The sequence below is a fragment of the Gymnogyps californianus genome, chromosome 8, assembly GCF_018139145.2.
Source record: "Gymnogyps californianus isolate 813 chromosome 8, ASM1813914v2, whole genome shotgun sequence".
Classification (NCBI taxonomy): Eukaryota; Metazoa; Chordata; class Aves; order Accipitriformes; family Cathartidae; genus Gymnogyps; species Gymnogyps californianus.
In genome coordinates this window covers 7,904,465-7,921,325 of record NC_059478.1, presented here as the reverse complement: position 1 = coordinate 7,921,325, position 16,861 = coordinate 7,904,465, and the positions used below count along the sequence as shown (strand labels likewise).

The following is a 16,861-nucleotide window of genomic DNA, read 5'->3' as shown; positions in this document are numbered from 1 at the left end:
ACCAGCATTTTGGATTCTGAAATTCACAAGTTTGCAGTTAATGACAAAATACATTGATGTGTAACATGAAAGATTCAATGCACTGAACGGCATGGGAGGGGAGACACTAACCAGCAGCGCAAGCAGTAGTGGGAATATTAAACAATAAATGATGATAACAATGAAAGTCAGGTGGCTCTGAAAAATTCAGTAAAACAAGGCGATGATGACGCATTTTATGTATGTTTGAAGCAGAAGAGGTAAATGACACACAACAAATAAACGCAGCCAACAGCTTGGATTAACTTGCACATGCCATTATCCATTCTCTGTCAGGTGCCTACCTGATTTCCCACTGCACTTTTGTTAACCTGACTGCTTCTTTGTTGGGCACTAAGGGAAGCAGAGGAAAAGAGTTATACTGAAGAAACTCGAACTAAGCCAGTTTCCGAGGAATAGATTTTAGCAGTAATAGTTACTTCTGATTCCAGCACAGAAAGCTAGAGTAACAAAGAAACACAGCAAAATCATGGCATATATCTGCATATTTCAACTACTTTTTCTTACAGTATAGGAACGCCTGCTTATATCGGCCTGCTTAGGACCAAAGGGACATGCACAGCAGACAGCTCCTACTAGTCATCTCCTTTGTAACAACATCCTATTGGATTGGTAAAGGTTACTAAAAGCACAGAGAAATTATGGCTCATGTGGGTAACTTTGGAAACATTAGCCTCTATAAATATTCAAGAGAGACAAAAAGCAAGCCATTTCTGTTATTTAGCGCAGTACAACAAAACCCTCCCCTGCTGGAGGCTCCTTAATAGCTTTGTCTCGACGGTTTGTTTTGGATATTATTCTAATATTTATATGCACTTTGAGGGTGTAAATATAACCAATGGATGAAGCCATCACAAAGCTGGTTCAAAAAGCTGGAATCATATAAGAATAGAGCATATTTGAAATTAAACCATATTTAAAATATTTTGCTCAATTTGTGAACTCTGATAATCCCAGTTCCTGAAACAAAACACACTCCTGTCTCAAAAACATACAAGTTGCCATTAATTCTAAAAGCATTTGCATTATGTGGTGGCTTGTAAGTGTTAGGTCACAAAATTAAAATATTGCTGGAAAGAGGAAGAAAAGTGTTCAGAGAGCAGGCTTTGGCCACTCAACCACCAGAGCGGCCACTGGTGGCAGGAAGTTTTGTTTGGATTAGATTATACCATTTCACCAGGCATTGATTAACTGAAGGAAAAAGCATACATATTAGATCAGCTACAAACACTGCTCTGAAAGAGTAAGAAAGAAAGATGTGCTTGGATCACAGCCTATGGGCCAATCCTGCAACTCTTGTGCACAGCTGCTGTTCCAAAGAACTGCTGAAGCGCCAAACTCAGCCCTGTCTCAACTCTGATCCTGCCCTTTGGACCATACTCTATCAAACCAGCAGTCTACATGCTGCCCATAAGAAGATCCACAAGGATGTTTATTCCATGTGCCTCTTCAGTGGGCTTAGCTCTCAATCATCCAGATCCTTTTGACCAAATAACACCGCATGTTTCTGGTGTATCATCTGAGTTGCATAAGCTTTAGTGCATAAATTACAATTAAATAACGTGCACACAGAAAACACAGCACGAACCCCCTCATCAATTCCGATATGTTGTTTGAGAAACACACATGAGATGGCTTTAGGAAACCTAATTGCCATTCTTTTGGTTTGGTTTTGGGTTTTGTTTTTTAAATTTTATTTTATTGCCTTAGGAAAGCTAATTAGACCACTATCATCATACTAAGAAACCCATGCCTTTTAGAAATAGCCCAGCAATTAGTCCTCTACTTACTGTCCTAAATACAAATTACTTTTTATGTAGATTGAAGCATGTAGCTATGTCTGAGTTACACCAACTGGAAACAAACTCAATCCCAACATTTTACCACTCGTTCTGCTAAATGAGACAAACATTAACATTCTAAGATTTCACAATTTCATAACTATGCAAAGTTGTTCTAAATATTGGCATTGTTAAATCCTTCTCAAGTCAATTCACATGGCACTGTGCCTGCCTTAGGCCCTGCAATGCTGCAAGGTAATTTGAAATATCTTGTGCTCTCATTCTTACGAACAAGGTTCACAGGACTTACACTTACAAAACACTGCAGTCACATGAAACAACTGGCTAGAAGACTCAGCAAAAGAAAGAAAACACTAGGGAATCTGGGGAATCTATAGTCCAGGATGTTTAGAACTTGCAGAAGCCCATATGCTACCCAAAAATTATTTCATTTTCCAGTTCTAACATAATTGCTATAACAATATTATGATTATAGGTTAAAATTAATCTATTTTACATTTTAAATTGTGCTTAGTTATCCAAGTACTCTCTTCCAGTTGAGCACAAGCCAACAAAGATACTTCCCTTCCCATCAGTTTCAGCCTACAGAAACACTTGCTTAAACTTATCAGTGAACTTCATCGAAGAGCCATTTGTTATCTGCTTATACCCCGTGCACAGCGGCTGGGGATTTCTAGATCTCAACTGGCAAAAGAGTAAGCAGCTTTCCCAAGAAATTGAACTCGGGCATTGCAACTCCTTGGAAAAGACACAGCAGTGAGGACCATGGACTGAACTACAGGCCCCAGCAGCAGCATCCATGAGGGGGATTTTTCCAGGGAAGAGACATAATGAAATAGCTCCAGAAATATCTGGCACTCCAGAATCCAAGACTATAAAACATGGAAGGTTCCAACTTGACACAAGGAAAAGTCTTTTCACAGTGAGGAGAGGCAAGCATTGGAACAGGCTGCATAGAGAGGCTGGAGAATCTCCGATTTTGGAAGTTTTCCAAATCTGATTGCACAAAGCCCTGAGTAACCTGGTCTGAACTCAGCATTGACCCTTCTCTGAGCAGGAGGTTGGACTATGTGACTTCCCAAGGTCACAACACACACCATGAATATATATGGAGTGTTTTTAGCAGGCTTCTTCCTGCCAGAAAAGGATGAAGAGAAGTAAATAGCAGGCAGGTTGTTATCTTGACCTCTAGAAGGCCAGCTACCATTCCTACAACATCCTGTCATTTGTCAAGAGAACTGATAAAGATATCTAGGACCTGCAAACAATTCTAGAGAAAGTTGCTCAAACCAAAACACATAAACAGTGCCTGGCTTTGCCTTCTCCCCTCTCAGCTTGCTGAACTCCATGTTTTAAACCTTCAAGGCACACTGCCAAAGATGTAGACCTTCCTTCACAGTGCTAACTAGAATAGGCCATAGTATAATATGCACTGTGGTGCCAAACTTTGTTGCCAGCATCCCACATGAATGAAACCTGTTGTGATTCCAAACACTGTTATAGCAAATATGACATGAATATGACTGAAGAAACATCTATTCTTCAAAGAGTGAAGACATCTTTAATGTTTTTACTAGTGTCAAAACGTTGGTATGAAGCCCCTGAGGCACAAATTGCTGGAAGCTGAGGGAGAACATTCTGGAGAATATTCTCACAGCCTTTTCAATTAAGTGAGGAGAACGTCAAACCAGGCCCTGCAGGGCATTCTGCTACTATTATTCTCTACAGCCAAACAGCAGGCACATTTATAATTCAGTGACATCCATTACTCTGAGCAAAACTGTTTCACACGGAATCACAGCTCCCAAAATATGCATTAGCAACAATGTGGAAAGACTACCAATATTATACATTTCTGTGGTCCTAAAATGGATACAGTGAGGGCATCAGCTTGCCAAAGCTGCTTCCCGAGATGCATGTGATTCCAGACCAAGACATAAGCTTCAGCTTCAGTGAAACCAGGCTTGTGAACTGGGGTAAAGAATCCCCTACAAGTAGGGCAGAGCTCAGCACTGTGTATATTGAGAAAGAGCAGGCTCCTGCATGTTTGGGACTTTGCAGCTTGCATCTTCACTGTCACACTTCAGGACTTGTGTTTTGAACTTAGTGAAAACAAAACAAAACAAAACTGACAGTGTCTTTATAACAAAGTCTCTATATACATACTTTGCAAAGCCAATGAAGTCTTCATGGTTGGTATTGATGTAAGAAACCTGGATATCAATCAGCAGCAGCACCTGTTAGGGGAGACAGGAGAGCAAAAAAAGGATGGGTAAGGTGGAGGAGAGAGATTGAGGAAAAAGAAGGGAGAAAAGAGCAGAACTTTTGAGTTTTCTGCATTATTGAATATTGCTTTCATAATTGTTCAAGCCAAAAGCAACAATATTTTCTAAATCCCACCACTTCTGTTCATGTGCTTATTTAATAAGCTAGACTACGGAAGAGCTATTCCCTCTTATTTTTTCCCTGATAGACCTCATTTTTCACTATCTTGGCTCTTGTCCACTTCATTAAGATCAATCACACATGGCCAGAGAGAGTTTAATAATATATAACATAGATTCTAGCTCTACGTTTTGCAAGTTAAGCAAAATTCTATCTATTTGTAGCATTCCAGCCAAGCCAGCAAGGAACCCAAACCTTAAACCTAAAATCAGGGTACCTAAATTTTCTTTAGGTACTACACAAAGAAGTGATAGGTAAGCTAGCCCTAGTCCAGAAAATGTACAGTCCAGGTACTAGACAGGCATTCTGGTGCACACATCTGGCTTGAGAGATGGGCTAGTCAATGAAATAACAGAATGAATGGTTTGTGTACCTATCACTTGCCAGTCCTTCAATAGCCCAGAGACAGAATTTGATTCAAACTTGATAATCTAACTCAATATCTCTAAGACATTAGAGAAAGCTCATTCCAACCCTTGAACAGCTGCTTGAACATGCATGAGACTGCACTTTCCCGCCATCTTTTCAGACTTCCATTTATCAGCAAGAAAGAAACCTATTGTTACCAAATGGTAGCATTTAATCTCCTCAAAGTGTACAGAGTCATTTCTGTACAGCTCCTCAGACACAGCATCACTCCCAAATTCTTCACAACTTCCAGAAGATATCAGGTGCCTCACTCAGAGCAAAAGATAGCGGGGTTTGGGTCTAGCTCTTACCTCTGAAAATATCCTCACTAGTCTTTTGATTTATTAACAATAACTGCTAACAGCATAAATAATGATGTGAATATGTGACAATAACCTATTTGACCAACCCTTGGCATTTACAGAAAGCTAGTATTTTGTACTTTGTTCTGGGAAATTGCCAGGTATGTGCACACAATGAAGAATGGAACAATAAGAAAAAAGACTCAATTATTCTAAGTAACTTGTATCTTCTTCCAAATTTTGAAATAACTGAGTGTGCTAACTAGAACTCCCTGCAAGTACAAGCCCAGCAAATACAATTTTTAAAAAATTATTTTTAAGACTACATTCACAGCACAGATTAAAAGAAGCAGGACATGCTGCACAGCTCCCTAGCTCTCACAGGGACAAGACTGGAGAGCCAGGAGACCAGAACAACTTAGGAGTTCTGCCTAGCCCTTCTTCCCCAAGTATTTCTGTTGTCACACTCTGCACCCTCCAGACAATAATTCCTGTTTCCACTTCCAGTGGATTTTCTCACATGTAATCTAAGCTTTGAAGTTTCCTGGATTTGGAGTGCTTAGCTGGTGATGAATGTTCTAAACAAGTTTCTCTGAATTTTTTTTTTTTTTTTTAAACTTTTTTTAAACTTGAAGGAAAGCTTGTCACTCCCGCAAGAGTCCCAGTACAATTGCTTGTGGGCCTCACGGTAATTAGAACATGGGATGGGTATGTTAAAAAAAACCTGGAAACAAAGTAGAAAAAAGGCTGGGTATTTCTGTGTGCATTTGTTTAATCATTAATCGATTTCCCACAAACAGCTGTTGTGGCACACCTAAGAAGATGGCGCACTGCGGCACAGGAACAAGCCAACTCTACTTTAAGCCACGAATCTTAATCTTGAAAGACCAGATTAGGATTTTCTGTAACAATTCTAGTCTCCTCTGTCAAAGCTCAATGGTAGAGGAGCAATTTGTCTCCCCCTCCAAAATGTGCAGCCTGCTGGGGGGGGGGGTGGGGGGAGAAAGAAAAAAATCTTTCATTGTCTTACTGTACTTTGTACGTAAGAACTTTCTTCCTTCACACACTTCCCCAAACTGTTAGATCTCCTATGTATTCTCACCTGATCCTTGGTCTTCTCTTCTCTTTCACGAATGTAGCCAGCAACAATTCTTTCTGTTTCCTCACACAACCTTGGATATGTTGCCAACTGAAAAGCAAAATTAATAGAAATTTACACCTGCAGGGTGGTTTCAGTAGAATACAAACAGGGGAGCCTCCAGCTTTCCTCTTTGGAAGAGAGCAATTATTATAAATGCTTGGGCTAAAAGTTAACTACAGTATAAAGCAAGCCTTACTTGCTATTAATGGTCCTTTTCCAGAGAAACTGGAGAGACCTAAACCCTTGGATTGTTTCTGTGCTTTTGCTCCATGGAACACTGAGGAAAAGACACTTTGGACATGTGAATCACAGTTTATCAGCCTTGGGGTGAGGTTTCTCCATGCCTCTCTCTCTTACTGTGCCTAATTCCAGAGTGGTGCTTTAAATAATTTCCAAGTTTCTTGTTCTTTGAAGGCTCCACCTTGTGGCAACATCTTTACATCTCAAGAACAATACTTAAAAATGTAGACAGCAAAAACACAACAGTAAATTTGGCCAACAGCACTGGGAAAAGAATCTGCACAATTAATTCAAGTGACATATCTTCCAAACTTTGACAGAAGTGAAAAAACCTGGAAACTCCGCTCAAAATATCACAGCCAATCTGCTTCTCTATGATCTGTGTCAAAAGAGTGTCACCCTTTCCTGTTTTAAGAAATAGCTCCTTTACATGCTCATTGGTACAAAACAAATTGCATTATTCAGAAAAATGCAAAGGATGTGACAGGGTATTTCTCAACAACTTCAGCATACTTGTGCTTACATCCCAGAACCACTCCTGTACTTGCTACTATTAGCATATCCTGCACTCTGAGATGGTGGGAAAGACAGATGAACAGGTGAGACAATAAATTAGCCAGTTAGCTAAGAAGTCTACAAGAGTCAATGGTATCATCTAGAATATCACAGACTAATGGGAGAAAAGAGAATTTAAAATCAGCAACTTATTTGTCAATGCTCCAGACAAGTGAGTTGCAGTATTTACAAATGACAACTTTCCTATGAAGGTGAAAAGTGTGAGGAAAAAAAAGCTTCATATTAATATATCTGACATGCTTCCTTAGCCACAGCTGGCAGGGGGTGAAGTCTGAGGTTTCATTCTAAGAGTATACACCAACCCAAGCACACATTTCAGGAAAACCATTCCCAAATACTCATAGTAACGCTATGTTTAGTTTTGATGAACGTATTTCTTAATTTATTACACTTGCAGGATCTTGAGTTAAAAGTTTAATTGATGCACACAACTTGCACATCAGGAAGTTCAATGCTCAGCAGTTCTTTCCACTTAAATGTTCAACATTTCTGTGCAGCAAACTCATTCGTCAACACTAATGCAAGGATGTACAAATACAAGGAAGATGAAGTCTTCCTAGTTTTCCACTTCTAACTTCTTGACAGCTGAAGATCAGACATTTTGGGGTTGTGTATGGAAAAAGCACAGGAGAAGTTGTGGACCCATTACATTGCAAAGAACTGTGGCGCTACCCAGTAAAGTTTCGATATAGAAAAAGCATTTTTCTCTCCTTGATAGATGTCTCTGAACACACTTGAGGCCTTTGCTCTAGAAAAGTTTCACTGTTTCTTCCTCTTATTAGCATTGGAAAAGAAAACTTTAAAGTACAATTTTTTTTTGCCTATTTACACATCCGTGGAATTACTGCCAACGTTCCATTTTCAGTACCAATGAAAACTCGGTTTTAAAGAGGAAACTGGGGGCAACTCTTGACTCAAAAAAACGCCAATCATAAGGTGTGTACAAAACACAGGAATCAAAAAATGAAGATTTCCAGCATGACATTGTTTTGAGAGTTTTGCAGAAGTCGTAATTACTTTAGAGAGTCTTACTCTGTACATCAAGTGACTACGTCAGAAATCTCTTATAATACCGTAAAATGCAAGACAGGCTTTGTATTATCAACTACACCATTACATTATACTTACATTACTAGATCTATTTGCAAGTTACCTTTTTAGTGCACTTCTTCACAGTGTTGATTAACTCTTGCATCACTAGATCCACACTTTTTAAACAAGGTCCTTTCAGCTTGACTATCTGTTTTTTAACAATGGCTTCAAATGCCATATCTGGAGTAAACAAACCTGTTCTGTGGACATAAAAGAATATGTAAGTAATGAAAACACCATGCAAGGAAGATCTTTTACTGAATTGCTCATATCTTCATTTTCAGAGGCTTACAGCTGCGTAATAACAATCCCTACACAGACTTCCACAGAACTAAATTTGCTCCTTTCTCTAAAAAAGTGTCATTGCGAGCAAGAATATAAAAGTAGAAACATGCCCTACTACTTGAAGATGACTGCGAGAACTCTAAAGAGCACTGATATAATGCAATAAAGCCTCTTCAGCAGTGCATCAAACCTTAGAGAAGGGATGAATGGCAGCTGCAGCACTCCATGCACGATTACTTGCATAGCAAACCCATAAGAATCCTATAGCTGCACTTTTCTCTTCACTCGTAACAGGAAATGTGGTTCTGTTACTCAGAGTCCTATATGGAGAATTTCACAGTCGGTCACTGCAGGGTATATGAACCTATATAACAGATACCTCACAGAACCAGTTCTAAACAAATAGGCCTGCCTTCTCCTTCAAACACTGCTTGCAAAGGTCTATCTTGGCAGACAAATTATATAAAAAAGCAAACTATAAAAACATGCCCCAAACTATCAGTTCACTACCATAAATTGCTCATCGAGACCTTTCCATCAATAAGAACAGTAAAGTTCAAATACTGCACCATGGGTAGTAGAGTCAACCATTTGAGAATTTACTATACAAGTAATGCAAAGAACATTTTCCAAAACACTAAGAACAACAAAGCTTCTAAGCAATGCTTTCAAAAGATATTACGTACTCACAAGTGGGGAGGAGGAGGAGGGAAGGGGAAAAAAAAAAAAAAAAGAAAAACACAAACACACAACCAAAAAAACCCAAAAACAAAACCACAAAAGAAGAAGCCAAGCTTTTTGGAATCTGTTCTATTGTCAAAAGAACAAAAAATGGGTATGCATCTGATAGTGTCCCTCCAAAACACTGATCATTCCAAAGTGAGATAATTAGGTCATTCCAAACCAAAAAACCAAATACCTCCTCTTCCCAAACCTAATACACTGCAGACATATCCACAAAGTGAAACCTCAGCGAACTCAGTTGCAAATCAGTCATTTCAAGAAACGGTTGAGAATAAAGGCGAGTAAGACAGTGCAAGGAGTCGGCCGCAACACAAGCTGAAAGGTTTTTTCCATATCAAGACACAAGTTTTCCCTCTAAAACTTATGACTTTTCAGGAATACAGGCTTAACAGAACTGCAGACACTACCAGAAAAAAAGTCATTGATTTTCTCTGTAAAATAATTTTCCAGCATTTCCAGGTAAATTAAACCTCTTTGGGCAAACCAACTGTTTGGCCCAAAATAGCTACCTGAAAAACAGAAGTGTAAAGGAGTGGAAGAAAAAAAGTCAGCTGCTGGGAGCAGCGTGTTAGTAACATAGTCTAGCAGTCAATAGCCAGTGTGTCCACAGGTTAAAAAGACCACACCCTCTACAACGTGACTGGGCTTGAAAACACGGGAGCACTTGCCTGATACCATGTATGTTCTTGATGGCATAACTTATTTCTCTCCGCAGTTCCTTCTCATTGAATTCCATCTAGAGGAACAAAAGCATATGAGATCATATATGGCGAAGTTCTATATTTATATTCTGTTTTAATAAAACAGAAAATATTACCTCTCCCAACATAACTGGAAGATAGGCAAGTTCAACTGGCAAAATATTCATTTCTAATTACGCTAAACAAAGTGTAACTATTTTAAAACATTTTAACACTAAGGCTACAGGCAGCAGCAAGGATTGCTGAAAATTATGCACCCTTCCATTCCAGATATACCAACAGCTGGAACGATTTTGCAGAGTTGATAGAGTAAGCCAGAAACAGGATTTGGAAGATGCAACTTTTTTTTTTTAAGCCTGGTTTCCTAAAGTGGTGCAACTTCTGTGATTATGCTCTGTTTATCCTCCCCTTCCCATTCTACTGTTTTTCAACCAAATTTAAGAGAGGAGTGGCCTCAGTTATGAAGTTATAAAGCTTTTCTTTAAGTTTCTTGAAAGCCGCCTAGCTGGAAGAGAAGTTAGTGTTGTCACAAACGAAAGGGTCATTACCTAAGCTCAACTGTCATCTGTTCTGCTGGCCTGCTAGCTGACCTACCATACTTAAACCTTGGAACCAGCCACAACCCTGTCTGGTTCTTACCTAACTGAAAGTTAGGGGATGTCAAGGCAGTTGAACATAAAACAGGTGAAAAGGAAGCTTAGGAGAAGTGTAAAAGAATGGGGACTGGAGATACAGTAGAGTTCATGGTGAGAGGAAGCAGAAGTCACTGCGGGGGGGGGGGTGGGGGTCAAAGAATAGGTAACACAAATTCATAGGAAACCAGGTTTCATTAGTTCACACCCCACTGAACCTCCGTTTATTCTGTTACCCAAAGGATGGGCAAGCCAGAAGAGATGTATCAAGAGGAGAAATGTTATCTCAAAACTCCAAATTTGCTTCTGCTCCACCTCCCACTATGAAAGTGTAGGACTGAAATCTGGCTTTGGTTTAATGCATTGAATACAGGAAGTAGAAAACACAAAAAATTACTATTTTCCATAACTCTAATTTTAATAGGTACTAGCTACTTGAATACAGCAACTTAAATAGTTGTTTGCCTGCCCCATCTAACCAGAAGGAAGATGCCATTTGTGATAAAACAATAAAAAAGCATGGAAAATAGTAAGAACTGGGACTATAATTATATTCTAATTCCTATATTTCAGAATTCTTAGCATGTCTCAGTATCCAAAACTAGAAATGAAGCCAAATGTCTCAATTATAACTTCATGTAATTTCTTCCACAGTTAAGAGCATGTTCTTCCAATCAGACCTTATCCTGGCTTTACTGCTATCGGTATGAACATAAGAATACATAAATAAAACACAAAGCACACCAGCAAGATGGATAAATACCTTCACTAGTTCAAAAGGAAAACGTTCATGGAAGATACGATTGATTTTGGCACCTCCTGAAAGTTCTAGTGTATCAACCTGATCTCCTGATCCTTCGATTCTTTTTTCAAAGTCCACTGAAAACTGTTGTACCATCCTAAATTTCAAAGAGGAGGAGAAAAAAAAAAAAACCAAACACAGCCATTTAAGCATGTCAACTACCAACTCTTGTGACTACTAGTGCCTATTACATGTTTAGGAATTGACAAAAGTATCTATAACAACAATTCATTCAGCCAAGCTGCCTATCCATAGAATCCATACCTACACACACACCCCTACACCCCTTCTCTCTTGCAGGACATAGTTCAGTATATTATTTTCTTTCTTCATAAATGTTGTATTTTCTTAAAAAATACTGTTTATTAAACTGTATATTAAAGTCAGCTACAAATACAGCAGGGTACCAGGCTACATTCATGTTTTATCAATGATCACAAAATTGTAAATGCTACCATTATTTATTACATGAATTTTCAAAAAAATTTTTTTAAGGACAAGAAAAAGTGATAGCAGTCTTTTTAGTAGGATAAGCAAATAAAAGTCCTGATGTTTAAGTTATAATACTTACTGTATTTGAATAGAAAAGCACATCCATATTTAGATGCTGTTACAGAAACCGCAGAGCTCAACGGGGCAGACCACCACAAGCAAAAATCTCCAGTCTTACAGCAAAAGGTACCATTTGCGGAGAGCTTACTTCTCCACAATGACTCTTTGATCTTTCTAGTATCTTTCAAAAAGATACAGTCCAATAGCGTGATGTGAATCAAGCCACTAAGCTGATCCAGTGCTGGAAAATTTGGAAGAGATTGCTAAGGAACTTACTTTCCCATGCCAAAAAGCTAGCTCAGGAAGCAGTACTAACACGTCAATGTGGCAGCTGTCAGTACCACAAGCTCCAGCTTACTTGGTTGTGCTTGCACTTCTGCAGCAGGAGCATTTAGAAGAACACACATGAGAATTCCTCCAGTTATGGAAGATTCATGGATAGCTCAATTTTATTTTGTTTTTTTTAATTAAGTATGGGCATTTGGTCATAAAATTTGAAATGACAGATTCTCCCAAAAAGTAACATTGCATAATCAACTGTACCTAAATCTCAGATACCTATATGGCCAGGTTAACAGAATTATAGAACGAGTCAAAGTGTAGGGCCCCAGGCTCAATTTTTGAAGAGGATTGCAGAAACTTAAGATCATCTGGGGTGAGGTGAGGCAGATTTTTTTTTCTTATATGCATTATGGAACTCGTTCCCAAGAATCACAGGAAGGGGTTCCAGTTATGTTACTTTCCACACCCCAAAAGAAAAAGGGAAAGTGAGGAGAATTTTTACTGACAAAAGTAAAGTATATAGCACCTACTTATAATGACGCAATTAGAAAAAACTATGCAGAGAAGTATCAAGTAGGATGACTTAGACTGAAATGGAATTAAATTCTTTTTCCATTAGAATATGTTACAATAGTAGAACAAGCATGAATTACCAGCAACACCTAACAATTCACAACACTTCATATATGTGTTTCTAGCAGTTAAGTCACAAAATATACAGAGTGAAAAAACCCACCTGTGTTGTACTGTTATGGAAGAGTCAAAGGTGATGTCCCTCTGTTTTTGCAACCAAAACATCTGAAGTAAAGTCATGAGGCACAGACTTATGTCTACTCTTTTGGACACAGTTGATACAAAAACAGGGAGTAAATCAGAGTCTTCAGCTGGCTCAAGAGAGCCTCTCTAGTTCAGGTGACCATTTTCCCTTCTGAATTCCAGACTTTTAATTAGAGAATGAATCCTGCCCAAAACTTATGCGTTTTCACAATCCAGTGCTATTACCACCTATCCCAGAGAACTGAGAAGGCTGAAAACCTTTGAAATCAGTCAGAGTAGGAATGTGACAACAGTCATGTAAGAGAGAAGAGCTAGGTACATTTTACATCTCTCTTTTTCTTCCTTTAGATGCTTCCTCTTCTAAGAGCTAAATTTTAATCGCATATGAACATAGAAGTGGCTGCAGAGGGCTACAATTAAAAAGAGAGAGAGAGAAAATGGCAGACCTTTCAGGTGAAGAGGTACACAATACTGAGTATCAAGCATCCCTGGAAACAGATCAAGTAAGGATGCTGCATGACACAAAGCAGCAGGTGCTAACTGGGCTTCAATCCCAAATATCAGCATTGCCCTTTTTCCTTAGTGCTAAAACCACAATAAAGAAAGGGCTCTAATTCGACTTCCACTTGATTCAAAGTCAGATGAACAGTCATCTCTGTTCCATCACTTTACAATAGTGTTATCAAAGTCTCGTCAGACAGACTTATTTTGTGGATGAGACCCAAACTGGACAATGACTTTAGCAGTGAAAAAGCTTTCTAGTTCGGAACTTATGATAATAATGTAGCTCCAGAAATCATCGCAATTCCTCCAACAAACAGCACCAGTATTCAATCCATGACTTCTTGAGCCCAAAAGGGTCAACATCTGCCAGGTCAGTTCTAACACAAGCACAAGTGGCACATCACATCACCTATTTTGCTGCTAGTTGTCAGATGTGTGCTCAGAGAGGCAAACCGCAAGAAAGAGGTTTTCACCCACCCCAATACACTATCACTTGAACCTAAGAACGGCTGCACTACAGCGGAACAAAAGCCATATCATGACAGTCACCAACAATAAATGCCTAGGAGAACAGAGAAAGCACACAGTAATATTTCTCCAGAATACTCTCCTGGCCTCAATAAATTGCTGTTCGTGGATTCCATACAGCAGGAATTTGTCCTTGTACTTACTAACCTTAAATGTCTTCCCCATCCCAAGAATTTGCCTAGCTGCTTTCTGAAAGCACACGAATTTTTAGTAGCAGCTCCTGCAGCAAAGAGCTCTGTGGCTTAGGTGCACATCACATGAAGAACTACCATCTACGATTAATTTTGATCTTGCTATCTTCAAGCTCTTTGGATAGCCAAGTTTTTATATTGGAAAAAGAAGCATTCCCTAATCTCCTTTCAGACTCCTCATCTTACAGACTTCTAACACAACCTCCTTCACTTGCTTGAGGTCACCTTTTTGGCAGGCTGAAGAACGTGTCTATACAATCAGAAGCAGTTTCTTACCTTTGATCATCTATGTTGCCCATCTTTGTACCTTTTCCTGTTCTGCTTTCTCTCTTTTCTAGGATTACTAAAATTTAGGGAAAACTCTGCTGAAATTGTAGAGTAAATAAAGTGTTCTGGAACATCAAGCACAGAATTCTTTGGAGTTTGCATATAGAATCCTGAACCATATCCTAATCTTTAGTTTTAAATCCATTGGGGGGGGGGGGGGGGGGGAGCGGAAAAAGGCAAACCAAATCTATACAAAATGGAAAAGCAGACAAAAGACTAGACACTCACTGCAACAGGGCTTTCGTTTTTCTGGTTGGATCTTCTGGTCTGAAGTTTTTGTATACCTCTACTTCATGTTCTATAGAAAGCAGCTGGCTCTGGAGTTTGCTTCTGAAGGCTGGCAAGGTATCCCGAATATGATTGGTAAGTTGCTAAAAAGCAAATAAAAGTCCTTTTATACTGTTAATAAAGATGAAAGCAAGAGCACAACCATTTCCTTCTGACTGCCAAGCATATCAGCCATGACTTATGCTAGTTTACCAGTGTAGTTCCTTTTGATCTTTGAAGCAATGGAGACTGTTAAAAGAACAATACAATATCCCTTTTGCATACACATTATAAGGAGACTTGAAAAATTCCTTCGTCCTCTCACTCACTGAGCCCTGTTACTACATATTTGTTCAGTTACACACGAAAAAGTTATACACATTACATATGTAATTTGAAAGGACCTCTCATCACTCAGCACTGATGCCACCACTCCCATTTTGCTGGTTTTCCTTAGGGTGTTTCCCAATTTCCTATATACTTGTTCAGCATGATGACTCCTTTACTTTCCAGCCACAAGGCAATGTGGGACAAGGAAGAGATTCTGAGCATCCACAGCCCATTGAGCACAGAGATGGAGGGAAGTGCAGACATACAGAGTACCTACTTGGCACTCTCCCACCATTGGGAAAAATCACCTCCACGTGATTTCTGCTCTCTTGTACAAAGTATACCAAAGGGAAGAGATTTTGCCCTCACATTAATGATTATAGAACTTTACCTTTTTTAAACACTTGATTTTTGGCTGAAAAAGGTTCTACCACTCAAGACTATCAGTTTTGATTTCTGAAAATACACCTAAAAGTACTGGAAAATAAATTGAAGGAGCGTAGAAAAAGGCTTACCAGATCTGTGTTTAAATTACCTCACTTACGTTTGCATATATATGTTGTAATGTGTTTGGACAGCACTATCGATGACTTACCTGTGCCATAAATTTCTCATGCATTGTACCCGTTCCCTGATTAAAACCAAAGCGGACTTCTTGCACTATGCTGCAAACCCTCTTCCCAACCCCAATCAGACAAGCTATAAATTACGAATGTCATATACCAAAATATGTAAACTCAAAATAAAAGTTGTTCAGCAGACCTGACAGGCACAAAATCAAAAGCTGGAGTTTCCCTGGAGCACCATCTTGTGGATGCAGAGAAATTTAAATATTACCTGAAACCACAAACACTAATAGGTGTTTAACATCTTGGGGACGAAACTTAAATAGATTTTCCCATGTATAATATTCTGCACACAGTAATAGCAACAGAAGACCAACAGTTCATACTGAAATAGGTAAATTTACGAAACAACTCACAGAAAAGTTAATAGTACATAAAGTAATCCAAGTCAGGACAGATAAGACAGTCCAAAGGCATATGCAGCTCACGCTTCAGTCTCAAAACTAAGACATGTGGATTAAACTTTCAAGATATAAAAAGAGGCAAAACATCCTAAACACAGACAAAATTGCAGGATAGAAGCGAGTTCTTGCATCCTGCTGAAGACTTTGGTTCTGAGGCACCAATAAATGGCATTAGCATTCTTTCTGAGCGAGTCCAGAGCATGCCATAACCTGGCAGTCAAGTTACAGTTGCAAAGTCACTGTAGCAAGAAATTAAGCAGGCCAGCCACTTAGTTTCCTACCTTAATCAATAATTTTTCTGCTGTTGCCAGCTGCTGTCCAAAATGGACAAAGCCAGGCTGACCTGGTCTTTGTCTATTCCAGACCAAAAGCTGCAATTTGACAATGAACTGGAAAAAACACTATCAAGTTTGACTTGTAGGAATGCCAAGAACACTGGTCAGCTGATAAACTACTTTAAAAAAAAAAAAAAATCATAGCATCACCAGTAATTTTAGAGAGGCAGGCATGGCTTGATCTTGTCCTCTTCAAACTTGCCAAGATGCATCATCATTAAGGTCACATGCTATTCAAGCTAAGGGATGGCGCTATGAAAAGAGTAATACCCAAAGACACAAAATGGTGAAGAGCATTATATACTCCTCCAAGTCTGCTGTAGGCAGTGTCTTCATTAGGACAGTAAACTATGGGTTTCTCCTCCAGGTAACTGGGAAATAGACCTCTATTTCCTGCTGAAGGAAGCTGCGATCTGACACAGTTTGGCATGGACTCATAGAAATAAACCAAAGGTTTGGGCAAAAATAAAGGTAGTGTGAACAAAGTGTTCCGATTACTGTATTTGTCATTTATATCATTAGTATACAG

At 39.0% G+C, this 16,861-nt stretch overlaps 1 protein-coding gene across 5 annotated transcripts in view; it reads right to left on the bottom strand.

Annotated features, from left to right (window-relative positions):
* The window catches only part of DNM3 (dynamin 3), a 182,920-nt gene that overhangs the window by 134,422 nt on the left and 31,637 nt on the right, over positions 1-16,861 (bottom strand). For all 5 annotated transcript variants that reach the window (XM_050900709.1, XM_050900711.1, XM_050900708.1 and 2 more), the window contains exons 7-13: positions 14,599-14,741; positions 11,171-11,306; positions 9,743-9,810; positions 8,107-8,245; positions 6,099-6,185; positions 4,008-4,078; positions 324-372 (exon numbers count right to left, since the gene is read on the bottom strand). In XM_050900709.1, the coding sequence (XP_050756666.1) occupies positions 324-372; positions 4,008-4,078; positions 6,099-6,185; positions 8,107-8,245; positions 9,743-9,810; positions 11,171-11,306; positions 14,599-14,741 (693 nt within the window). The remainder of the gene's footprint in view (positions 1-323; positions 373-4,007; positions 4,079-6,098; positions 6,186-8,106; positions 8,246-9,742; positions 9,811-11,170; positions 11,307-14,598; positions 14,742-16,861) is intronic.